Here is a 26,943-nt window from a genome sequence, read left to right as displayed (position 1 = left end):
CTATATTTATTAATAAAGATAAACATTTTTGTTTTGATTATTGTATGCACTTAAAGTTCAAATCATTCATGGGACTTTGTTTATTTGACATTCTGAAATATAATATCATGATTTATTGCTGCTGTTTACATTTGGTATTTGTAAATATGATATAGATTCCTTTTTGGAATCATAAAGTTTGGATCATGATTTGTTCTTGCAGTTTAATATAAAATATTTACAAATATGATCTGATATCTTTTGACATCACTTTAAGACCAGTTTGGAAATTGACATATGCTGATCATATTTCATGCAATTTCGATCTATACATCCACATTTTGATCTATATTGTTAATGACATTGGTATTATGATTACTATTGGAGCTTATTACGATCATATACAGTAACTATGACTTCTTTAATCATATATTAATAAAGTTAACGAACCAAATTATTTATTGGGGTATTTTGTACCCATTATGTATAATATCAACTAAAATTATATTCACATGTTGTCTATAATCACATATAACCTAAGTGAGAGATTATTAGATTTAATATCTCTTGAGATGGACTCACATGTGATTTAAAACTTATGATATCGAAAGTTGTTAAGTGATCTAACTTAAGGTTATTATATATCAAGTTATTGGATGCGAACTTATATGCATAAAACTTATTAACCACATCCATTATTATTTATAGATTGATAATAAATTAGATTTAGAAATCTTAACCAAACTTTTTATTCTCCATCTATTAAAAGTTTTGTGACATCATTACCTCATAATTTTTTTTTAAAAATTTTCTCCCTTTTCTTTCGTTTAGATATTTTTAGATTATCTAAACGACCTCAAAAATAAGGATAACTTTTCAATAAATTCTTTATTACTATTTATTTATGTGTCGTATTATTATGTCATATTTTTAATGTAACTAGATTATACTCATATATTTTTCTTGGTTCGATCAGGTTTGGTTTCTAAAATTCCTACTGTTTTGAGAAAATTCAAGGCCTAACACACAATTAAACAAATCACAGTACGGCACGGAACTACCTGCGCAGCCCACGCCTCTGCGCTCTTCGCGACTGGATTCGTCGTCTCCCATCGCACGGCCATGGCGGCGGCTACCTTTCCCTCGTGCCCTATTTTTCTGCGTCCTCGTCCGTTCGTGCGCTGAGGTGGAGTCCTCAAAGGCTTATTATTCAATGCTTTCCTTTTCTTTTCCTTCGCGGAGTATCAATGAGATTTAGTGAGCAGCCGCCTTCCTTCGTGAACTTTGATTTTGGGGGAAGAAAAAGGATCGGGAAGTTCTTCCGCCAAGGTAAAGTTGTCTCGCCTTTCGCTCTCGTTTCTCCATTCCCCGATCTTTGTGCTCGTTCCATTGCTTTCTTAGATTCGACGCTTTCTTTTTCTGGGTGATCGTAGAATCCTTTGCGCTTTTCGAATCATGGTTTCTTTGTTCTTTGGTGGCAAAAAGGCAAATACGCGCCCCCGCCTGTCCGCCGACCAACATGGAGGTAAATCACGGTGACTGAGAAGGCAAAGTGACAAGTGGGGTGAGTTTACACGGGTTGTTCTTTGGTGTCAATGCAAATCGTTGGTTGTTGGAGAAAATGCTTGATCTTTGTTCTTCGTTTGGTAGGAGTTTGAGGGCTTGTTGTTTGTTGAAATGCCGATTTGGCTAAGCATGAAACAGCAAGTAACAAGAAGTGCCTGGCTATCCCATGAGATACTCAAAAAGGATCTCTTTATTTTGTGTGTCTGGTCAAAGGATCAAATAACTCATCAAAAAGAGCAATCCTTTTTTATTAGTATAAAGTAAACACAAGTATTCTTGGAACAAGATTTTGGGCATAGACAAATGAATTCGAAAGGGTTGAGAGAAAAGAAGGGAAAGTTGGTGTCACAACACAATTCTTCACCGAGATATTTTTCACTATAAATCCTAACTAAATTTGTATTTGGTTCTTATACTTGTAAAAAAAAAAAAAAAAGACTTTGTATAGCTCTCTGTCCAATCTTCCCTGGCAATGGCTAGATAACCTGTAAAAATTGGTTATGGTAGGTTTTCCCCCAATAATGTCAATAAAGTAGTTGATGTGGCAAAAATCTACCGCCTCACTTGAAATCACTGACGAAGCTTTTGAGATTGCTGAAGAGGCTTTCTTCTTCGAACGTGGTTGACTCTGCGAAGCCAGAGTGCTCACAGGGAGTTCCCGATGAGGCCTCTCTGATATTTAAATCATCATGATGCCCCAAATACTATAATGGAAAAAGGAAAAAAAATAAGAGAGGGAATTCATGAGAGTCAGCCCTTTTTCACATAGCATATACCTCATATTCATAGGTGCAAGAGAGCAAGATACCTTGGAGATAATGGGGAAGTGGATAACACATCATGGGAAAGTGAGAAGCACATCATGACCCATGTCTCTCTGTAGTCTGCTAAGTCTGGTTAAACGAGCTCGGATGGCTCAAACGGTTCGATCTAACGACTTGGCGACTCGATAGGTCGACAAGTCTGATTTGCTCAGTAGGTTGGCCGATTGGACTCGCTCAGCAGGCAAGCAGGCTGGTAGGTCGGACCAACTCGGTAGTTTGTCTCAACTCGGCAGCTCAGCTAAGTGTAGCTCGGATAATGATGACTCAACATGATAATTGGGCTAGCTCAGGATGGGGCCATGTAGGATGTGGCCACGTAGGTGTATCCTGAGACCTAAAGTAGGTCGGATACTAACAGTATCATTAGTTATCCCAATCTATCATGAGCACCTTGCAGTTCTTGATATGTCAAGTCTATCATATATATATTGAACTGGCCACCACAGGCAGTTTTGGATAACACTGTTTCATTGTGCATATGTTTGGGCGAACCATCCATGTGGTGTCGAGAAGATTGGTCGAACCAGAATTCTCAATTCCCCTTGCTATGAATGATCCTTCAGGATAAATGCTGGAATTGCAATCTTTTGTGTGATTGTGCTGTGTGTCACTGAACTACTGTAATATAATTGACTATACAAACTGATTATAAACATTACGGATTCAAAGCATCAATCATTAAAAAATTGAACTCAGAATATCGTACTCACTTTTGAAGAATTTTATATGATGTGGCATTCGGGCATGCACATGTAAAATAACTTCAAATCACATGCAAATGAAATACTCAATGTTCTTTCTTGTTAATATGCCATTGTTTGGTAATGTAGAAGTACCTAATCTCAGTGGAATTGAAATCAACTCTTTTCCTAAGATTTCAAATAGCTGTCCTGAATTCAAGTTGATTATATTCGCTTTTTCCTCGAAGAAAGAAGAAAGATAATCAAATAATTCCCAATCATGGTCGTTGTAGATCAGATCTCATCTGCATAGGATAAAAAAAGAAACTTCAGAAAGCTTTTTTCCTTCTGAAAGATATAGGAGTGAAACAATTAACCTATTGATATTGGAAGACCAAAAAGATTCTTCCAATATTTCATTTCCACATCCAATGGAATTCATAGGTATAGGAAGAAGTCCCATCAAATGATAAGATAATGCATGGTTTTCTTTCTTCAATTGTTATTTACTGTTTGGAAACAGTCAATTGTATTAATGTTACAATAAAATGGTTGGATGTGGTGAAGTTTTGCAAGCTAGACGCGCATATAGAAAATTGCTTAGGTTGTCAAATGTTGGAAGATCTAGCTTCTTGTTTATGGCTGTTTCATCAAGGCCTCCTTTACTTTCGAGCTCACATCTTCTAGGTTATGAATGCAATTTTTTTGGCTAATTTGTTTTTCATTTCCTTTCCAATAGTATATCATCAAAAACACATGATTAGGCTGCCCGGCTCACATTGCGATATGTGTGATAGTTTATTCACACAAAATTATGAACCTAATGCAAACAGGATCAATTTTATTATTATTAGCATTATCGGAGTTTGGTGTATTGGTGTTGATGATGCTCTTATTTGCTTACCTATATGAATGCTCGTATTTGATTATTGAAGTTTCTGAAAATTTCATGACAGATGGGGGATGTAGCTAGGGATCTCGCTGCAGGAACTATCGGAGGAATAGCACAGTTGATAGTAGGACATCCTTTCGACACTATCAAAGTCAAGCTCCAAAGCCAGCCAGCCCCACTTCCAGGCCGACCCCCAAAATACTCCGGTGCCATGGATGCGGTGAAGCAAACAGTTGCTTCTGAAGGACCAAGGGGCTTGTACAAAGGGATGGGTGTTCCGCTTGCAACTGTTGCAGCGTTCAACGCTGTTTTGTTCAGTGCAAGGGGCCAAATGGAGGCGCTATTGAGATCGGAGCCAGGAGCTCCCCTAACAGTGAGTCAGCAAGGTGTTTGTGGTTTCGGGGCCGGCATTGCAGTTTCTTTCCTAGCTTGTCCTACAGAATTGACCAAGTGCAGGTTTGTGATCCTTGCTCTTATCGTTATGCTACTACTTTTCTTGTATTGTTTGCTCCTTAGGACTTCGCCACATTAATTTTTACGGGTTCTTCTTGTGTCTTGATCGAATCTTATTTATTGTGTTAGATAAAGTTATGAGATGGTTCGTAGCTCACCAGAATTTCTTACGCAATAATTGATAGGGTTGTAAATAAACCAAGCGTTCCTGAACAAGCTTGGTGTTCGGCTTAGTAAGAGTCTGTTTATGTTCGTTCAATATACATAAGATTAATTGAAGAGGAGTCTTGGCGCAACGGTAAAGTTGTTGCCATATGACCAAAATATCATGGGTTCGAATCCTGGAAACAGTCTCTTGTAAAAAGCAGGGTAAGGCTGCGTACAATGGATCCTTCCCCGGGACCCCGCATGGCGGGAGCTTCGTGCACCAGGCTACCTTTTTTTAATATACATAAGATTAATTAAACAAACAAACTTGAACAACTCGTTAAGCTAAACAAACAAGCTTGAACATATATGCGTTCAGCTCGTTAACGTTCGTAAACAACGTTTGTGAATAATGTTCGTGAACAACGTTCATGAACAATGTTCATGAACCATATTCATTAATAAAATTCTTTTCAATATGTTAAATAAACAATAAAATAAAATAAATAAATAAATTAAATTATCAAGCTCAATAACCAATCAAACAAGTTTGAATTGAGAGTTTGATAACATCTAAATGAACCAAGCTCAAGACAAACTTGAATTGAGAGCTTGATAACATCTAAACGAATCAAGCTCAAGCCAAGCTTCAAACAAGCTCAAGCTCATAAAAAATAGACCAAGCCAAGTTTGAACACTCATTTCAAAAGTTTGGGTCATTTTAAGCCCGGCTCGGCTTAGTTACCTTATTAAACAAGCTTGGGTCATTTCAAAAGTTTGAACATCTCAAAGCTCGGCTCGGCTTATTTACAACCCTAATAATTGATAGCCTATATGGTACGCCGTTATGCATACCTGTTTTAGTTCTTGCTTGCAAGTTCTTTCTTGTGCTCGAATCAAGCTGTTTTGGATGAAAAGCTGACCTTACCGGAGCTTCCTCTTTTTTTTTCTCCCAAGTAATCATATTTGTTCTATTTTACATCGAAGTAATCAAATAATCTCCTATTTTGTTCATCTTCTCTCCGAATGCCTGTAAACCTAACCTAATTTCTCGATGATGCGTATATATGGAGCTCATTTTACGACGATTTTAGGTCTTTGATTTAGTCCTTCCTCAAAAGAAAAGGAATAGATATGCATGTGAAGAGAAACTATTAAGACTATCGAACTTGGAGTAACTCTGTCTTCTTTTCGACACTTTGAACAGGTTGCAAGCGCAGAGTGCTTTAGTAGTCTCATCGGCTGCTTCGGTAGTGAAGTATGCAGGGCCGATGGATGTGGCAAGGCATGTCGTCCATGAAGCCGGCTTTAAAGGCTTATTCAAGGGCATGGTTCCAACCATGGCACGCGAACTTCCTGGGAACGCTGTTGTATTTGGTGTCTATGAAAGCCTCAAGCAGCACCTTGCGGGAGGCCTAGACACTTCAGGACTCAGCAAGGGTTCTTTGATGCTTGCTGGGGGCCTCAGTGGCGCATCCTTCTGGCTATTTGTCTACCCGACTGATGTTGTCAAGAGCGTTATCCAGGTCGATGACTACAAGAAACCAAAGTACTCTAGCTCCATTGATGCCTTCAGGAAAATTCTAGCTTCGGAAGGAATCAAGGGTCTATACAGAGGCTTCGGACCAGCCATGGCTCGAAGTGTTCCTGCAAATGCAGTCTGTTTCTTGGCATATGAAATGACCAGATCGAGCCTCAGTTGATCTCGTTGACAAGTCGCCCTAATCTCATCGAAAAGACATGATCGAATGGAAGTTCAGATTTATGCTCCTCAGAGCTGCTTTATTTTCTGCATGCTTATTTCTGCTATTAGACAAGCATTTTTCTTGCAGTATGTTCTACTGAGCCAATTTTGTGGTGGTTGGACTTGGTGTCATTGAATCGGATGTTTTGATCGGTTAATTCAGAAATTGAAGACAATTCAATCTCTCATCTGTTCTCTTTGAACAATATCCATCATGTCTTAGAATGAAAATTTAAAGGCTAAAGAAGCAGCATCAGACGCTTAACCATAACAAACTCAAACACTCGCAACACATCGTCCATGAAAACAAGAGACTTACAGAACCTGCTCGATAACAGACGAAGATGAGCACTGCTGTTAAAAACATTGCTCTAGTATTTTTATTAGAGCGAAGGAGTTTCAGTAAATGAAAGCTCAAGAGTAGATTATTGCAAACATAAAACCATGCCAACTTATTCGGCATCACAAGTAAATTAGGGGGAAAAAAATAGTTGACCTGTAATTATGATCGCGGTTCTATTCGAAGTCATCGATCCAATCTCCGTAAATCTTACTAATCTTGTTCGGGCCTTTCCATTTCTCCATAGACCTCTGTCCCTGTCTCTGTACAACACTAGAGAATCTCTGCGAAGGCACGCCAATGTGATGTGTGTCTGCGAGGGGAACCAAAACATTCGAACCTAGGGAAGCATCCGCCGTAGCCTTAGCTAACGACCCAGCTTGCTGTGTGTCTGGAGCAGGTAAGACATCTCTACCTTCGGGATCCACAATCCCCCCACCATATCGATGCAATTCTGCATTTCCAGAGTTGCGCATGAACAAAAAGGATAAAAAAGAAGAAGAAAGACGGCAAAGAAACATGAACAGATCTAACACTTAATGATGCTACAACATCAAATGGCACCTCACATATTCAAAATTTGGTATTCTGAAACTAAACTCCAAAAATACTGATGCACATGGGTTCTTCTAATTCGAGTGTTTTAAACTACAGTACACAATCACAAACATCTAATGCATATTTACCCACAGCATATTTTCCACATGAAAAGCTTATATAAACTTATTGATAATATAAACATAAATAAAAAGTCTTATCCCACTAGGTGAAGTCGATTATATAAATTCTTTTACATTATTAGGCTCTATCCCCTACTATAAGATCATTTATATTTAAATAAATTTTATTAAACTTTATTATTGATAATTAATTTTTTTTATCTTCCTCATTTGATTTGAATATTTGTCATAATTTCACATTTCCTAATTGAAGTATTTATTGATCGTCTAAGTACATGTACCGTACTATCTTAAACGTGTCTCCCGGACCCCGACTTTCTTTTTAATATTTTCATTTCTTATCCTGCTCCATATAACATAGTAATTCTAACTGCTATTTTGTAAAACTTTCTTTTAAGTCTTAGAGAAACTTTATGATCACAAAGAAATTCAACCATCTTATTTATATTCTATATAAGACATCTCTCAATCCCTCCATCCTTTTACAAATCGCATTAGTAACTGATGCGGTGATAAAGGGAGAGGGGGAGGGGTCCGTCCGATATGGGTCAACTGCCAAGGTGGGGGTTAAAGTCAAGATGGTCAACGCCCGGGTGTCAAAAGACTCGCCCATGGTGGCCGAGCGGAGGTCAACTATAAGGGTCGGTCGGGCAGACAATGTCTGATCGGCAACAGGCTTGGCCGAGCTAACCGCCCGTCTAACTCGGAATAGTATGGTAGGATCGCTAGACGCTCAGTACGGAACGACAGAACACTAGGAGATCGGAGCACTTGTCCGATCGAGAGGCTAGGCAGTCTCCTATACCCAATCGCCGCAAAAAAGACAAGTCGAGGCCGACCGAGTGAAGGAGTCCCCAACTGAGCGGCTACCCCGCTCGACCGAGTAACGGGATCATCGTCGTATCTCTCAATGTCCTTTTAGGAGATAGTGTTGCCGACAGGGGGCATGGTCAATAGGCGGATCATACGACAACAAATCGGAGGGCGTGCCCACAACCAATTGGAAAACATGTCCATGACATGTCCAAGACCGATTGGAGAACGTGTCCATGACAACGTGTCCAGGACCAATTGGAGAATGTGTCCACGACCAATAGGAGAATGTGTCCATGACCACGTGTCTAGGACCAATTGGAGAACGTATTCGCGACCAATGGGAAAACGTGTCGATGCCTAAAAAAGCGTGCACATCACCCACCAAGGCATTATATAAAGGGGGGGGGGGGGGGTCCGTATACCGGCGGAGGTACGCGTTATTCATGATTCACGCTTGTATCTACTGTTGTTCCACCTTTTTCCTCTTTCCGATGACTGACTTGAGCGTCGGAGAGTCAACGCCGGAGACCCCTTCACTAGCTCGGCATTGACGTTTCTTGTGTTGCATTGCGGAGTGTGATCTGCATCCAGTCAACGCAGCAGTCACATCCTTAGCTTTCCGTCTCCACGATTTTCGGACAGGATCAAATTGGCGTCGTCTGTGGGAAGATAGCCTGAATCTGAAACGTGAAGATGGAGGACGCTAGATGACTCGCCACGATTACTTTAACAAAGGAGTTGGATATGCTGATACAAGTCCAAGCGGCAAAAATAATGGAGCAACAACAGCAGCAGTCGTTGGTCGATCGCCATGTACAAGAGCCCGCGACCTCAGCAACGGGTCATCCAGCCGGATATGGAAACCAAGCGAATCATGTATCTGTTCGAGGATAGAGTAAGAAGTCGGCCTGCGCATACGGAGACGCGCCCCACGTGTTGATCCTCTTCCATCGTGCACTGTTCCACACTCTAACAGAGGAGGTAGGCCGAGCGAATAAGGAACGAGGATCCTCTTCGGACGACGCACCCGTTCGGGATGCACGTAAAGGGAAAGCATCAAGGAACGATGATTCGCTCGAGCGGATCAATCAACAGTTTTCTCAGGGAATCTTGGATGAACCTCTGCCAAAGCACTACACCCCATTGACGATCGGTGAGTATAACAGAACGACCGATCCGGACGACCACCTGGTCAGTTTGATAATACGGTCACACTTCATTAGTACACCGACAGGGTGAAGTGTCGGGTCTTCCTCACTACACTTTCCAGGTCAACGCAGTGCTAGTTCAGACGAATGTCGATCGACTCGATTCATAGCTTCAAAGACTTCCGAATGGCATTCTTACACCACTTCGCCAGTAGCCGCCGCTACCAGAAAACAAGCGTTAGCCTATTTTCCTTAAAACAAGGGCCCAAGGAGGTATTGAGGGCCTACATTACGCGCTTCAATCAGGTGGCTATGGATATTCCATCGGTTTTCTCGGAAATATTGGTGAACGCCTTCGCCTAGGGGCTCACCGAAGGAGAGTTCTTCCGTTCACTCATCCGGAGGCCACTGAATAACTTCGACCACCTGCTCAGGCGAGCTACAGAGTACATAAAAGTGGAAGAGGCCCAAGCAGTAAGAAGAAAGGAGGCACCGGCCAAGTCCGCAGAAGCGCCTGAGCGGCAACCACCAAACAACCATCAACCACCCAAGGAGTCCCGATCGGGAGGAGCGCAGCAACACCAGGAGCTCCGAACACAAGCCGTGCAGCATGTATCAGCCAGTCACCCAAAGGCGATGAAGGAAAAGGTATGGACGCCAATGTTTTGTTCATTCCATCAGTCGGCAACGCACATCACCCGCGATTGCTACGATCTGACGCCAATTGCGAGCTGACTGGCTCCTCGAGGATATCAACGCTGGTCACCATCACTTGATCGGCATAAGAGGCACTGATCAACGAAGCGGCGAGATGACGATTGAGCGGCGCCTGAGCGACGTCATCATCAGTCTCAAAGGAGAAATAACACAAGTCCTGCTCGAGTTCCTGCTAAGCGGACTAGGACCTCGGTCTGAGAGGAGAACCGAAATAGCGTCGCTTAGGGAAAGATTGGAATGATCGCCGGAGGGCCGACCGGCGATGATTCGAATCGAACGAGGAAGTCGCATGCCTGGCGCCTAGAAATGCATGCTGTCGAATTCAGCAAGGAGAAGGTCGAAGGGCCTGAGATCAGTTTCGGCCACCGAGACCTGGAGGGAGTGGAGATCCCTCACGACGATGCCCTGATCATCCGAGCGGTAATAGCTAATTATACTATTCACCGAACCTTTGTTGATACAAGAAGCTCGGTGAATATTATATTCAAGAAGGCATTCGACTAGCTATAAATTGAACGAAATGAGTTGCAACAAATTACGACCCCGCTCTACGGGTTCACCGGCAATGAAGTATTATCGATCGGCTAGGCACGGTTGGTCATATCGCTCGAAGAGGAGCCACTTAAGAGGACAAGAACCACAAACTTCATTATGGTGGATGCGTCGGCCGCCTACAATGTCATATTGGGTCGACCGACCCTTAACGAGTTCTAAGCGGTGGTGTCCACTTTCTGTCAGAAGATCAAGTTTCCGGTGGACAACAAGGTAGGCGAAGTTAAAGGCGATCAGCTGGCTGCTTGGCAATGGTACGTTGAGATAGTCAAGTCTGAAGCAAGAGCCGCGCGAAAGGCCCCGCGCTTGGAAGCGAACGCCATCAAGGAAGAACCTCCCGTGCTGATCTACGAGAAAAAGGAGGAAATCCAGATTCATCTCAGCCGATCGGAGACCACCACTTTCATCGTTGCCGACCTGACAGAGGAGAAGAAGGCAGAGTTGGTCACCTGCCTTAGGCAAAATCACGACGTGTTAGCTTGGTCGACCCACGAGCTCCTGGGCATCTTGCCACAAGAATAGCTCAACACGAGCTTCACGCCGAACCGGACGCTTGGCCTATGGAACAGAAGAAGAGGGACTTAGTGCAGAGCAGAACCAGATCATCCGAGCGGAGATAGAAAAATTGCTTGAAGTCGGCGACATCCGCGAGGTTTAGTTTACCAGCTGGCTCGTCAACGTCGTGCTGGTCTCCAAGCTAGGCAACTAATGGCAAGTTTGCATCGGCTTTCGTGATCTGAACAAGGCTTGCCCGAAGGACTTCTATCCCCTGCCCAGGATAAACCAGATGGTAGACTACACGGCGGGTTGCGAGTTAATATGCATGCTCGTCGCATATCAAGGTTACCACCAAGTGTCGCTCGCTCGAGAGGATCAAGAGAAGGTCAGCTTCATCACTGCAGACGAAACTTATTGGTACAATATCATGTCGTTCGGATTGAAGAATGTCGGCGCCACCTACTAGAGACTGATGAACAAGGTGTTTCGTCGGCAGATCGATCGCAATATGGAGATATATGTCGATGGCATATTAATAAAATCTCTCTGAGCTGTTGACCTTTGTGCAGACATCGAAGAAACTTGCCGAACCCTGAGAGCATATGGACTAAAGTTGAACTCAAACAAGTGTTTATTCGGAGCGAAGAGTGGCCGCTTTCTCATATACATCATCATCGAACGGGGGATCGAGGCGAAACCGAGCAAGGTGAAGGTGCTACAGGACATGCCCCCATCCTGTAACTTGAAGAAGGCCTAACGGCTGACCGGACGGATCACCGTGCTATCAAGGTTCATCTCCAAGTCATCTGACCGGAGTCACCCGTTCTTCAAGATACTACGCCAAGTGACTAAGTTCCAGTGGGACGTGGAATGCGACAAGACACTAAAAGAGCTCAAGGAGTATCTTATCTCCTTGCCTATATTAGCCAAGCCCATTGCTGGTAAGCCGCTAATGATTTACCTATCATCCACCGAGTATGCGGTTGGCTTAGCGTTGGTGCACCAGAACGACTCTAAGCAACAGTCTGTATATTTTCTGAGCCATATATTAAAAGATGAAGAGTCCCACTACACCTGTCTCAAAAAATTGGCTTACACGCTAATACTCGCTGCCCGGAGACTCCATCCGTACTTCCTATCACATCAGATCGTCGTGATGACCAACAGTACCTTGGAAAGAATCCTTCTTAACCTAGAGGCATCCAGACGGCTGATCAAATGGACAACTGAGATGAGTGAGTTCGACATATAATATCAACCCAGGACGGCGATCAAGGCCCAGGCCTTTGCAGATTTTGTCATTGAGGTCTAGAACGCCGAGCCAGACGCGACTTGGAAAATATACGTAGACGGATCATCCACTCGGCAAGGTAGCGGGATTAGCATTCTCTTGATTTTGCCTCGAAAAGACAGGATGCAACTGTCCGTGCGGCTAGACTATCGGGCTACAAACAATGAAGCCGATTATGAGGCCTTAATAGCCGGCTTACAGATGGCTCGGCACATCGGAGCTATAAAAGTCATCATCCACTCAAATTCTCAATTGACCGCTCAGCAGCTATTGGGGGCGTTCGAAATAAGCAGCTCCTAACTCAGGCTATATGCAAAAGCTTTCGAGAAGTTGAAGGCAAACTTCCAAGAAATTATTATACATAAGATCGCCCGATCGGACAACCAAATCGCGGATGAGTTGGCTAAGTTAGCCAGTTCATTGTCACCGATTGTGATAGAGCAGCCGATCAAGCAAGTCTCACTGGTGGCGCACATCGATAGGATAGATGTAATAAACTTCCCGAGCGACTGGAGGAGCCCATTGATAGAGTTCCTCCGATTGGGTAGCACTCCAGCCGATCAGGAAGAAACTTGCCTGTTGAAAATGAGGGTCAGACGGTTCACTCAGCTCGCCTATTGAAAAAGAGGGTCGGATGGTTCACTCTGATCGGAAACCAGCTATAGAAAAGAGCATTCTCAAGGTTGCTGCTCAAGTGTGTCGGACCGGAGGACGTCGAGTACATCCTTCAAGAAGTGCATCAGAGCTCCTGCGGAAGTCATCCGAGCGACAGATCGCTGGCCGGAAAGATCCTGTTGGTAGGATGTTTTTGGCCCACACTGCAAGATGGTGCCGCTCGGATAGTGGTCACCTGCCTGTCGTGTCAAAAATATCACAACATCCAACGTCAACATACCAAGGAGATGAAGACATCCAAGGTGTCTTGTATGTTCGACCAGTGGGGCATGAATATTGTTGGACCATTTCCAATGGCGACCGTACAGTGTAGATTTCTACTTGTTGCAGTAGATTATTTCTCAAAGTGCGTGGAAGCCAAGTCGCTAGCCAAGATAACCGAACACATGGTCATCAAGTTCATATGGCAGAATATCCTATGTCGGTTCGGCATCCCTCGCCGGCTCGTCTCAGATAACGGGAGGCAGCTCGCCGGACGAAGACTTAAGGAGTGGTGCGAGGGCTACGACATTGCATAGGCTTTCACCTCAGTGACCTATCCTCAGAGTAACAGCCAAGCGGAAGTCACCAACTTGGAAATCCTTAGAGGTTTACGGGCTCGGCTCGACCATGCTGGAGGCAACTAAGTCGATGAGCTCCCGAGCGTCATGTAGGCTCGTCATACCACACCAAGAGAGGCAACCGGCATCACACCATTCCACCTGGTGTATTGCAGTGGTTCCAGTGGAAGTCGGAGTAGAGTTTAATCGGGTGCAACTCTACGACGATGGAAACGCCGAGCGGAAGCTTATGAAGCTCGACTTGGTGGACGAAGTGCGGGATAAGGCCGTCGTCCGGCTGATGGCGTACAAGCAACGCATGAAGCAAAATTACAACCGGAGGGTGATCCAAAGGTCATTTCAGGTTAGCGACCTGGTTTGGAAAAGAGTAAAGTCGGTCGCCGATGTCAACAAATTGGAGGCTTCATGGGGAGGGCCTTTTAAAGTCATTCAAAAGCTCCACTCGGGACCCTATTACCTGCAGGACCAGGATGGGAGAAAGCTCGAGCAACCTTAGAGCGCGAACCATCTCCAACCATATAAGGTCGGGTGAGAAGTGCGTGGTTAAATCCGAATGTACTTGTGTAAGTGTATGTCTTGTGGATGCAGGAAAATAATGAATAAAAATCCTAAGTGTTCCAGACTCTTGTGTCATTTAGCTAAGTTAAAAGTCGGGCGGCGACTTTAAACCTCTGTCTACGTCAACAGTCGAGAAGCAACTTTAAACCCTTATCTTCCCAACAGTCGAGCGACGACTTTAAACCCTAGTCTACATTAACAGTCGAGCGGTGACTATAAACCCTAGTCTACGTCAACAGTTGAGCAACGACTATAAACCCTAATCTATGCCAATAGTTGAGCTGCAACTATAAACTCTCGTCTATGCCTTGAACAGTTGAGCGACGACTATAAACCCTCGTCTATGCCTTCAACATCCGAACGACGGCTCTAAACTCGAGTCTACGACGAATAATAGTCGAACGGTGGCTCTAAATCCGAGTCGGCGATGAATGAGGCCGAGTGGCTTACATAAAACCCTCAATTAAATTAAAAGGTCGAACAGTGGCCAAAGCAGAGACACATCGCTATGATATAGCCGTTCGACTTATACTGGGTATGAGCATTCGAATGTCTCTGAGACTAGTTACACTAATGATCGGGAAAGGAGTAAGTTATACTGGGTATGGTTGTTCGCAAGCTCCTCAGGTGAGATGCCCGCAACGTGGGCCCTAGCATCGGCCCACACTGGGGCTGGGGACCCTTGAATCCAAATCTGGTGCTTGAAGGTGCAGGACATGATGTCGCCGGACTGCGCCATTCGTCGATAGGCAAGTGGATGATGATCGTTATTTGTCTCTGGCCGCTCAGGCCAGAAGGCTCCGAAGTCGCCTTGCCCATGGACTTGGCGTTAGGGATTGTCGGACGATGGATACTTGTGCAGTTGGTGAGGATTGCAGTGGCATAAAGGTGATCGACGACACACAAATAGTCCCCGACGGCAGCCCGGATAGCTAGGGCATCCGGTCGGAGGATAGTGAAGTATGGAGTGTTGCGGCTCCCTGCTCAGGAAGAGCAGGCATCGATGTCTCACCCCTCTCGGATGATGGACAAGAACTGGTGCAGGCGGGGGTTTGCAGGGTGGAAGTAGCGGATCGGGAGGAAACTTCCCCATGGCGCCTCTTGCGTCGTGTCAAAGGCTCGCCGAATGTGGCCGACTCTGAAGCCACCGCAATCGACAGCATCGAAGGTCGTTCGAGAGGAAGGTCGCCTGTACCAACCGCGGCTCCACTAACCGCAATCTAACTTCCTCCACCCTCGCTGGCCGACATAGGTACTCCTTCAGCTTCGCCGAGCAGATCTTCGTGGTCGCCAACAGCTTGTAGGTCGTGACTCTCCAGTTCGGCCACCCCTGCGGCGTTGATCTCAACGTCCGCAAGCCTGCTCTTACCGGCCAGACGTGCCCTCAACATGATACAGGCTGCAAAAAAGAAAGAAAAATGTTAAATTCAAATATGAAGAGAAAAAAGAGCATACTTAGGCTGGACGGAAGCAACGTTCGAATCGGGCTCAAGCCGAACATATATAGGATGCCCTCCAACAACAACTGGTGAATGTGATACTTCTGACCGGTCAGTCATATCGACTTCGATACCGCCCGAGCGACGGAGGATTCATCACTTCCATTTGCCAAACGATCGAGAAGTTAGGCCGCTCGGGAAAACAAACAAAGAAGTAGCATTTCCTCCCATGCTTATTGGAGGTCGACAATTTATCAAAAAAGACCGAGCCCACTTAAGCTTGGAACTAGAAGGTCCCCGGCTCGGATAATTTAGGGTAATAGAAATAATGAAAGACCCGAGGTGTCAAGGGAAGATCATGCAGGCAAAAGAGAATCACTATCCCGCATAGCAACCTAAAGGAGTTCGACACTAACTGATGTAGGGAGATGTGAAAGTATTTTCAGAAGCTAGAAAAGAAGGCATGAACGAGAAATCGAATGTCTGAGCTGAACTGGTCCTTAAAAAATGGAAGTAAGCCTGCGGGAGGTTCGTCTGGCCGGTCGTAATCGGAGGGAATAACAACTTGATAAGCATAGGGAGAATGGTATGTGGACTTCATCTTTTCTATGTCGTCCTCGTCAAACCTGGACTCAGTGGAAGTATATCAGAGCCCAAGGACGGGCACAAGGAGTTGCGAAGAACTAGCCATCGAAAATAAAGAAATTGGGAAGAAACAACGCATGGATTCAACAAAGGAAAGAGAGAAGAACCTTACTGAGAAAGGTCGCCGGAGAAGAAGAGGAGAAGAAACGTCACTGAGATCGCTTGAAGAGGAAGGTGCAATGCACGGTGAAGACGACGGCTAGCAAAGGGAGGTTTATAAACCTCGTGGTCGATAGCCTACAGCTGTCCGATCAAGGGTTGCACAAAACTAGGATGAAATCTGGCCGTAGAATTCAAAAAGGTGTCTGTCACATCACCAGCAGATATTCGTCTGTCATGTCAAACGTGTGACGGCAGAAAGTGGGGCACATGGCAATCGGCTACCAGAAGGCATTAATGAGGCTTAATTAAAAGGTATGGTCGTGTGATAGGTCATAATTATCAAGGATTTGCACGATTTCCTAGAAATTTGAAGGACGTCAGCCACTATCTGACAACTACCAACCCAGGGCAGCAAAATGAAGCCGAACGGCGAAGATAGGTAAGCTGATCAGAAACTCGAAAGCACAGATAGTCCGATTGGACGTGGAGGTTACCAAAGACGCTACTTATCTAGTCAGTCAGACTTGCAACCTTCTTCAACTAGACTTGAGGGGAAAACTTGTGATGCGATGATAAAGGGTGATGCGGTGATAAAGGGGGGCCCGCCTAATACGGGTCAACTGTCAAGGTGGAGGTCAAAGTCAAGGTGGTCAACGCCAGGGTGTCAAAGGGCTCGCCTACGGTGGTCGAGCAGAGGTCAACTACAAGGATCGATTGGGCAGACAATAACCGATCGACAACAGGCTTGGCCGAGCTGACCGCCCGTCTAGGTCGGAATAGAATGGTAAGATTGTCAGACACTCAGTACAAAGTGATAGAACATTAGGAGACCAAAGCGCTTGTTCGATCGAGAGGCGGTAGTCTCCTTTATCCAATTGTCACAAAGAAGACCAACCGAGGTCGACCGAGCGGAGGAGTCCCCAGCCAAGCGACTACCCCACTTGATCGAGTAGCGAGATCATCATTGTATCTCTCAATGTCCTTTTAGGAGATAGTGCTGTCGACAGGGGACATGGTCAACAGGCAGATCACGACAAATCGGAGGGCGTGCCCACGATCAATTAAAGAACGTGTCCATGACCATAAGGGTATCAATTCAGGTGGGTCGGGTCAGATTGAGTTTTTTTTTTAACCCAACCTAAACCCGACCCGAACCCGAATTCAATCCAAAACCCCTAAACCCGAATCCGACCCGGACAACCCGAAAATCCAATTCAAAACAACTTTTTTTTGGCTATTTTTCCTATAATTCTTCACTTTTATCTGAATACTCCATCATTATCATACAAACATGATATTAATATACATAAAAACATTTTAATTTTAAAAATAAACTCGATTTAACCCCCAAAAAACTCACTAAATCTTATATTTAGGTCAACTCGGGTCAACCCAAACCCGACCCAACCCAACCAGAAAATTTTTAACCCTCCAACCCAAACTCGACCCAAACCCGAAAATGTCCAACCCGAACCTGATTTTTTTCGGGTCGACTCGGGTTGGGTCGTTGGATCGATTTCATTTTTGACACCCCTACATGAACACATGTCCAGGACCGATTGGAGAACGTGTCCACGACCACGTGTCCAGAACCGATTAGAGAACGTGTCCAGGACTAATTGGAGAATGTGTCAGTGGCCAATGGGAGAACGTGTCCATGACCACGTGTCTAGGACCAATTGGAGAACGTGTCCGCAATCAATGGGAGAACGTGTCCATATCTCAAAAAGCGCACACATCGCCCACCAGAGCATTATATAAAGAGGGATCCATACACCGATGGAGGTACGCGTTATTCACGATTCACGCCTGTATCTATTGTTGCTCCACCTTTTTCCTCTTTCTAGTGACTGACTTGAGCATCGAAGGATCAATGCCGGGACCTCTTCCCTAACTCGATACTTACGTTTCGTGTGTTGCAGAGCGGAACGTGGTATACATCCAATCAACGCAGCAGCTACATCCCCAGCTTTCCGTTTCCATGATTTTCAGATAGGATCAGTAACAATCAAAGAATATTGTGCATTCAATATTTTCTCTACATTTCTACTATGGCTTAATGTTTAAGCAGTGTACTTGAATAGATGAGAAAGGAACATAATAAAGACTGAATTGACAAACTTTCGAAGCTAGCTTGAAATCGAACGAGAGAAAGGAAGTAAGGAGGCAAGTTTAAGCCAACTTACTTTGTTTTACTTCCACCGAAATCAAAGAATCACTTTCATTCTCGAGTAAACATGGTTTCTTTTGTAACTACTAGTGAAGTTAGAAGAAACAAGATGAATTGGCATACCTTCAGCGCCATGAGCAAAATGGCACTTAGTGCCAAATGGGCAGTATCCTGTCATCTCCCACTTGTTGCAGATTCTCGTCTTCCAATTCGACGGCTTTTGAGCCACCACAGCCGCTCCACCCCCGCATCCGCTGCCACCTCCAACTGCTGGTGACAGACTAATAGCAACGCTCTCGCGAGACTTAGATTGCTCATCATGCATGAATGAGCAACTATCCCCATAAGGGCACCCCTCTTCTGTGTAGAACTTCTTGCATCGTCTTCCCTTATACGATCTCTCTGACTCCCCTGTTGCGATTGACGAACCGATGGTGGAATTGTGGCGTTCCTCTATCGGGAATGGTGGCTCTGAACCCTCCTCATGAGCTGCCACAATTTCCTGCCAGTTGGGAGGTGGCTTCCGGAGCTCCTCGATCCCATGAGCAAAATTACAGTTTGTGATGTAGGGGCAGGTCCCTGCCCGGAACTTACAGCAAAGCTTGGTCTTGAAGAACATCTTCCCAATGGTTTTGGAGCTGGCATTCCTATTGCCACCCTGCGAATCTCCGATCCGAGGCCGCTTGCCAGGAGGCTGTTCGCTGCCAGCTCGAGACCGGGACTGGCGGCCATCGTAGGCAGAGTTGAAGCCGTTGTCGCCCAACAGGTCGCCACCCCAAGCACGGTAGTCCTCGTCCGTCGCCCACACGAGCTGGTCGCTCGCCGGCGGCGGCCAGGAATCGCGGCTGGGAGGGCCGGATGCGTCTGGAATGATGGCGATGGCGTTGCTTTCAGGATACGCAGCTCCACCGCCGTAATCCATCGTGCATGCGAGCCAAATCGCAAGGAGACAGAGATCAAGATTGCAACTTTCGACCACCAGAGTCGAAAAACCCCCGTAAAGTGAGAGAAAAAGGGATTCGACAACAGATTCGCCAATTGAACGCCGTTTCCGGTGACGGGAGATCAGAATTGGGGAAATCTAGCAGTGGAAGAAGCCCGATTTGGCGATCAGGTATCCGAAATAGGGAAGAAGAGGTCGCCGAAACCCTAGGAGGAACTCAAACGGGTGGCGGCTCGTCTTTTAAACGGAATTCCAATTTTAACGACTTACAAATCTGACCCTGAAATGTTTCCTTTAATAAAAAAAATACGTTCAAAAATACGAAATTCAACCTCCTCTTTTGTTTTTTGTTTTTTACCAAAACACATAAATAAAATTTCAAAATTATTAAATCATGTAGTCTAGTTCTAAAATTATCAAATCATCTATCAATTTTTATTTGTATCCCATTACTTATAAGTATCCCCGATTAATTTTAATATGGTCAACCAATTCAAGTTAAGTCATGTTATATTTGACGCCTTATGTCTAAATATGCAGGGACTTAGGAACATAAGAAGTTGAGTGGAAGACACAGCGGACTAGAAGGATGGCACGAGAAGCGAATCGACAGGCTCCATGCATCCGAGAGATGAGAAACTACGGAAGAGTATATCAGTGGGCGAGAAGGACGCGTACGACGCTTCCGAGGAACGAGAAGCCGGAGTAGAAGACTGTTCGAGGAGAGAAGGTCGGAGTTGGGTTCGAGTGAGCCCAACTTTGGATGGTCAGAGAATCACCAAGCAACCAAAGCAGAAGCTGAACAAGTCAACATGAAGTTGACTTGTACAAGCTCCTGGACTCGTTCGGGCACCTGGACCACCCTAGATCAACGCAGGCTGCCGCTTCGAGTCGTTACATCGTAGATAGGTCTTTGGTGCACTTTGTCAACACTCCAGGAGTCTGAACCAATCTAGGCACTCGGGCAGGGATAAAGTTTTATCTCCAAGTTGTTGTGAAGCTCTGGTCCAAGCACCCGAAAGTGTCACGTCATCAAAATGGCTATTTTCGATCATTGAATTATAAATAGAGCTCTGGTCCTAGAAGTTTAACAAAATACTAATTTTACGAACTTTGTGCTTTCATTTGTAATTCTATCTTTTCAGTTCTGCGCTGTTAACATTGTAAGAGGCTACTCCGCTTTCATCAAAAGGAGATCTATCGAGTGGAGTTTTTACAATCTTGGATTGTCAACCTCCCCAATTGCAAACCAAGTAAATCCCGCCTCTTCTTTTTTTTTTATGTTAATTAATTATTGTTCAACTAACCTGTGTTGTTTTTGCATACTTCAAGAAGCAAAAGAAAGTTTGAATCTGAATTTCAGGGCAATTCACCCTCCTGCCAACCGTACCAAGACTAACAATTGGTATCAAAGCTCAGACTACTCTAAAAGGACTAACCTCCTTCTAAAGTAAGGAGACGATGGTCAGGCCAAGTATATCTACCCGCCAAAGTTCGAGGGGGGAGTTCTCACTCTGGAAAGGTCGGATGGAAGTATTTTTCAAAATCGATTTCAAAATTTTTTAATAATCAAATATGATTTTATAATACCCAAAGATCAACAAGGAGAAGAAAAAAGAAGAATATCTTTGGACCAAGAAAGAGCAAAACGACTTCGTAGCCAACAGCATAGTAGAATTTCATCTACTAAGTGTGCTACCGCCTCAAGAAGTCAATAGAATCGATGCCTACGAATAAGCAAAAGAACTCTGGTAGAAGTTTCTAGAGTTGCATGAAGGGATCTCAGAAGTCAAACTCGCAAGACAGGACCTACTCTGGAATCAATTTAGCAACCTTCAATGGAAAAGGAAAAATTAGTAGCTCATCTACACACAGGAATCAAGGAGCTGATCTCCGAACTCACGAATCTCGAAGAAATGGTAACAAACCAAGACTTGCTAAGGTATACATTAAATGTTTTTTTAAAAACACCCAAGTAGACATCCATAGTAGACTTTTTCTACATCTCCAAGAACCTCAAGGTAAGTACGTTAGAGAATCTATTTTCAACTTTTGAACTTCATGAGTTGAGATATGCAAGTTTAAGGAATAAAGATGAAAAGATAGCTCAAAATCTATCACTGAAACCTAACAAGAAACACGAACCAGTTTTTGACACATCACTCGAAGAAGACAAGCAGCTTTTATAGTAAGGAAGTTTTTAAAAAATTTTAAGTCTAATAACTTTGGTAAGAAACAGGCAACAAAACTTCTTCGAGGCAAAAGGAATCAGATGTTATAATTGCAATGAATAAGATCACATAAAAGATAACTGCCTAAAACTAAAGAACAAGACCAAAGAGAAGGATAAAGGGCCAAATAAAATCAAACACAAGAACCTTAAAGCAACATGGGATGAGTTGTCATTCGAGTCCAAGCTGGAAGTATATGCTGGACTAGCACTAATAGTGGATCACCAGAAAGATGACGATAGTACCTTAGAGATGAGCATCGATGAAGGAGGAGACATTTAAGAAGAAAGCAACGATAAAGAGGCAACGTCGAATAACGAGATCCACTCGATAAGTGAGATACGTTCTCTACCTCCTGATAAATTATGTAAATTTATCAAAATGCTTTCTAGAAGTTCATGTAAACTAGAAACAAAAAATGCACAATTAAAAAGGGAGAATTTAGAATTAAGAGTTACCTTAGCAAAATCAGGTTTATTAGAAGATTTCGATAAATTAAAGGGTGAAAATGAAATGTTGAAAGATCAAATAGAAAAATTGAAAAAGAATCATTCATGTTCAAATGTTCAAAATTTTATAAATTTTTAAAAGTTTAATTAGTATTTTAGATATCACAAAGATCAAATTGTAAAAGTGTCATGAAAATGTAACGCCCGCCCTCCACTCCTGCCTAGTGAGGACGGTGTTACTTACTTTCTACTTTACATAGCGTACGTACAAATAGTTTACTTATTGATTTTTCTTTTCAAAACAGCGGAAGTATTTAAATCATAACATAACTAATCATACCAATATGCTCAGCATGGTTATAAACTTAAGGAATCATAATCATCCATTCCTAACATAAGCGTAAATAAAAATAGTCATTCAAGTCATCAACATAAAATAAGCATAAGCAGGTCATTTATTTCTTTTAGCCAAGCCACCACCACACACATCTTTTTGCCCCTCCTGCTGCTCCTTTAGTTTATCCATCCTTTACCTTTATCTGTGGTACAAGGAAAGTAAGCTATGAGCACACAAGGCTCAGTAAGATCCTTTCCTACTCACAAAAACCGTACATATCATATAAAAGTAATCATATCAATATCATAGCATGAATGAAACTCATATCATGGCATAAATGGAAATCATAGCATGGCATAAATAACAATCATATCATGGCATAAGGTGAGCATCATATCTTGGCATAAACTTATCATATCAAGCATAAAGTAAACATCATATCATGACCTAAACTTATCATGGCATAAGTGACATTCATATCATAATGTAAAGTAAGCATCATAACATATCATGTCATATCGTAAAAAAAATAAGCATCATGACATATCATATCATCGTATGAAGAACATCCTATCATAGCATGTGAGTAAGCAACATATCATATCATTCCATATCATAAACATATATGCAAGATGTCCTTTAAATCATGGATGATGTCATGTGCAAGACGCTTTTCAAAACATGCTTCATGTCATGCGCCAATGTCTTAAAAACAATATCATATAGTACTTAAAAATAATCTCAACATGAGGGGGCCCGGCTTAGTACCACATATATACATAAATGCGCGCATCCTAAGTAGACTCAAGGTAGCTAGTCTTGAACCTACTAGGAAACTAGGCCCGTAGCTCGACCTAGGGGCACGTAAGGAGCCCACCCTTTACTAGGCCCGTTTCTTAGTCCATCGACCTAGGGGCGCATAAGGAGCCCACCCTTTTGGTTCAAGTCATACAAAGTAAAATATTATGTCATATACATATCATATCATAGCATATCATGTTCATGTCATTCATAGCATATCATATACATGTCATTCATAACATATCATATTCATGTCATTCATACATATCATGTGCATGTCATTCATAGCATATCATATTCATGTCATTCATACATATCATGTACATGTCATTCATAACTTTTCATAACATGGAGAGTGCTCTTAGTCCCACTTGATAGGGAAGCAACTCTTAGGCCTTTCACTTAGCTTGTCATAAAGAGTGCTCTTAGTCCCAACAATAGGGAAGCATCTCTTAGGTCTTTTCTTTTCATTTCATAAAGCATACATACTTGAACATTTTACATATTATAGAAGATATTTTTATGCATGATTCATAAGCATACATAATGAACATTTAACATAACATGGAACACATAAGAATGCATGGAACATAAGTTAGCATCTCTTAATTCATATTATGGCAAGGTGAAGCACCTAGAGAGTCATAATTGGGTCTCAATATCAACCTACTAAGGGTGGCCGAAACATGTAAAGGTCCACCTAGGTTGCAAGCAATCATAATAGCATATAAACCCTAAATCAATTTCATAACATTTATCCCAATGAACATCATAAGCATATTAAATTTTTGGTTCTAAGCTTCCTAGGTCTAAACTTCATAATGGGGCCGAAACATGCAAGGCCTAGATCTAGGTTACAATAGTATATAAACATGTGAACCCTAAACAATTTTCATGACATTTATTCCAAGCAACATGTAAAATACCGGAAATAGGCGAATATGAATAAGGGAATTTTTCGAAATTTTTGAAAATTTTTCGAGAATTTTTCGGAGCTCGCACGGACGAGTTGATGGGGATAAAAACGGGGTCCGGAAAAGCCTGTTTGGGCTACCCCATTTAAGCGAGGAAATGTTTATTTCTTAAATTCCTTTTTATTTTTATTTTGTTTTCTCTTTTTCTTTATTTCCTCCGCTTCTTTCCCCGTGCACCCGACGCCGAAACCACCCGCGCCTATTTTCTTCTCTCGCGCCCGACGCCGGCCCTAACTGGCCGCAACAGTTCCTTTCTTCTCCCCATCGCGCCGATTTCTTCTTCTTCCCCCCGAGCCGAACTTCTCTCCTCTTACATCTTCTCCTCTGCCGACGCCGAGCATCAGCCACAAGAGCTCCGGTGGCTTCGCTCTCTGCCCTAGCCGACCCCTTCATTTGCCGGCGATCTTCCCTGAGCCGAGCATCACGCCGGCAGCCGACCTATTGCCTTTCCCCTGGAGTCCCAGCGCCGACCACCACAGTGCCGTGGCCCTTTTCCCTCTTCCCATCTTCGCCAGTGCGTCTCTGCTTGGATTTCATCCGACCAAGAACAACGAATCAAACCCTAGTTCTTCCTTGGCGTGCCACTTCCGAGTGCGAGTTTGTTTCTCCACAGCGAACCCCTCTGCCCTACCTCTTCCTTAACACCAGCAGCTATCTCCGATACAGAGTAGGTGAGTTTGTTAATCAAGCTGTGGTTGGCATCAGATTTGTAGAAAATGAAGTAGCATTTTCTGTATAGATTTGTAGTGGTTATGTTTTTGGGAACATGGTTTGGAAGGAAATTGTTGATTTGATTGCTTGTTTTGTTTCCAGCAGTTGCCCCTATTGCGGCAGCTCTCAATTCAGCAGTAAACGATCGGCAACAATCAGCGGTTGTGATTTGAGGTAAAGTGTAGGATCGTGATACATTTTGTAGTGAATTTGGAATATATGGTTAGTAGGTTGGTTTAGGGTTTTTCCATAAATAATTTTTAAGAATTTGTTTAGCTATTTATGTAAATTATAGCTAAATAAAATATATTTATTTGTTCGTGACTTAGGACTTTGACACGAGACGGGTTTCTCGACGTCCGGATTTGGACGGATTGGACCATTTCTTTTGGAGGCGGGTACTTTTGACTTATTGTCTTCGATATGCTTAGTAATGAAATTAACAATTTGTATTAATTGTGTTTTCTTATTTGTTTCGGTTAATCACTGCCCGATACATGTTACCTGCTTGATTGATTGTTTATTTGCATTTTGGGTTGATACCTATCTGATTTCACATGCTCATGGGTAGTGATATAACCATGTTTTACCATGTCAGGACCTAGGTTTGATACCTTATGTGATCAGTATACCTTGATATGATTTATTTACTTTGGTGCACATTATCATATGTCCAGAGATTGATTTAGCATATTACCATGCTTAGTGACATGCACCATTCGCATGATTGCATGCTGTGTGAGAGATTGCTCCATTATTGTCGAGCACTTTGCCAGTTTTCATCACTGTTCGGTGCTCCGTTGTGACACTCATGGGTAGCGTGACACAGCGTGGTAGCACGTCAGTTTGACTCTTCCGGTGCTCCGTTGATCCGCTCATGGGTAGTGTGACGCAGCGTGTAGCACGTTAGATATTCCTCCCCGTCATAGCGTACCGGGAGATGAGAGCATTGCGCTCCCCCATTTATGATTTGGGGTAGGAGTACGTATGTACTCCGACAGCATCCCGTCCACTCGGTCACTCATCAGGGGTAGTGATGTAGAGTGTACGGTTGTCACAGCTCTACCCACTCGGTTCCACTTTTGTTATGAGTTGGCTGACTGGCGTCAGGGGTGACCATGACATTGGCATCATGTGCATGATGCATTTATTGTTTGTGATTGTGTTTGCTGCATTTATATGCTGCATATTGTTTGGATACCTATGTTTGACATGCATACAGGTCTTCTATACCTTTCGGACTGTTTGTCCTTATACCGGGTCCTGGTTAGTACAGATTCTCTCCTGTCTACTTCGGTTTGCATTTATCTTTATTTTTATCAGGAGACTGTACGCATGATTAGTGCAAGGTGTTATTTCTTTACTTTGCATATCAATTGTACCTGCTGAGTGTTGGACTCACCCCGCCTCCATTGTTGTTATATTTCAGGATGATGCTGTCAGGAGAGAGTTCTAGTTGCTGGTCCCCTGAAGACCCGAAGACTTACGGATCTACTGGTTTTGTTTGTTTCCTTTTTGACTATGTTATAGACTTGGTTAGTTTGGATACTTGGACTTTGTATGGATTTTGAGATGTTGATGGATTTATGGTATGATTTGGATTTTATTCTACTACATGCCTGCCTGGACGGCAGAAGAGGTGAGTTCGTCGGATTTGAGCTTTACGAGTGTAGTGGAGTAGGGTGGATTTCGAGTCAGAGTATTATTTTAACTGCGTGGTTGTGACAGCCAGAGGCTGAATAAATTATAAATACTGCGTGGTGTTTGCTTTTACTTATTGTTATTATTCCAGCCGCCTGTGGCTGATGTATATGTGATATGTAGAAATTTCATATTGTCCGCCGTACAGAGGAGATGTTGCCGAAATTTCTTCGGATATGAACTCCTCTGGGGCGTGACACAACAACATGAGCACATTGAATTTAGGTTTCAAGCTTCCTAGGTTTACAAACCATAGGTGCCCGAATGTCCTAAATGTGAAGCTAGGTTCTCAACCAAATACAAGCATAAGAATATCATGT

The 26,943-nt window shown here is 43.4% G+C and overlaps 2 protein-coding genes across 3 annotated transcripts; one reads left to right on the top strand and one right to left on the bottom strand.

The window, feature by feature from the left end:
* Positions 1 to 1,020: 1,020 nt before the first annotated feature.
* LOC122056728 (mitochondrial carnitine/acylcarnitine carrier-like protein) lies at positions 1,021 to 6,471 on the top strand. 2 transcript variants are annotated; one of them, XM_042618814.1, is made up of 3 exons: positions 1,021 to 1,308; positions 4,006 to 4,397; positions 5,749 to 6,471. In XM_042618814.1, exons 2-3 carry the CDS (start codon positions 4,006 to 4,008, stop codon positions 6,242 to 6,244), a joined length of 888 nt encoding a protein of 295 aa, XP_042474748.1. In that variant the 5' UTR covers positions 1,021 to 1,308; the 3' UTR covers positions 6,245 to 6,471. The 2 variants fall into 2 exon arrangements, with proteins under 2 accessions (XP_042474748.1, XP_042474749.1); XM_042618815.1 differs by lacking the exon at positions 1,021 to 1,308 and adding an exon at positions 1,377 to 1,543.
* A 45-nt stretch (positions 6,472 to 6,516) lies between these two features.
* Positions 6,517 to 19,655, bottom strand: LOC122056727 (zinc finger CCCH domain-containing protein 56-like). Its single transcript, XM_042618813.1, has 2 exons — positions 18,600 to 19,655; positions 6,517 to 7,079 (listed from the first exon to the last, which is right to left on the bottom strand). The coding sequence occupies exons 1-2, from the start codon at positions 19,396 to 19,398 to the stop codon at positions 6,802 to 6,804; spliced, it is 1,077 nt and encodes a 358-aa protein (XP_042474747.1). The 5' UTR covers positions 19,399 to 19,655; the 3' UTR covers positions 6,517 to 6,801.
* Positions 19,656 to 26,943: the final 7,288 nt, after the last annotated feature.

This window comes from Zingiber officinale, chromosome 3B, assembly GCF_018446385.1.
Source record: "Zingiber officinale cultivar Zhangliang chromosome 3B, Zo_v1.1, whole genome shotgun sequence".
NCBI lineage: Eukaryota > Viridiplantae > Streptophyta > Magnoliopsida > Zingiberales > Zingiberaceae > Zingiber > Zingiber officinale.
This window is presented reverse-complemented; position numbering and strand designations above follow the sequence as displayed.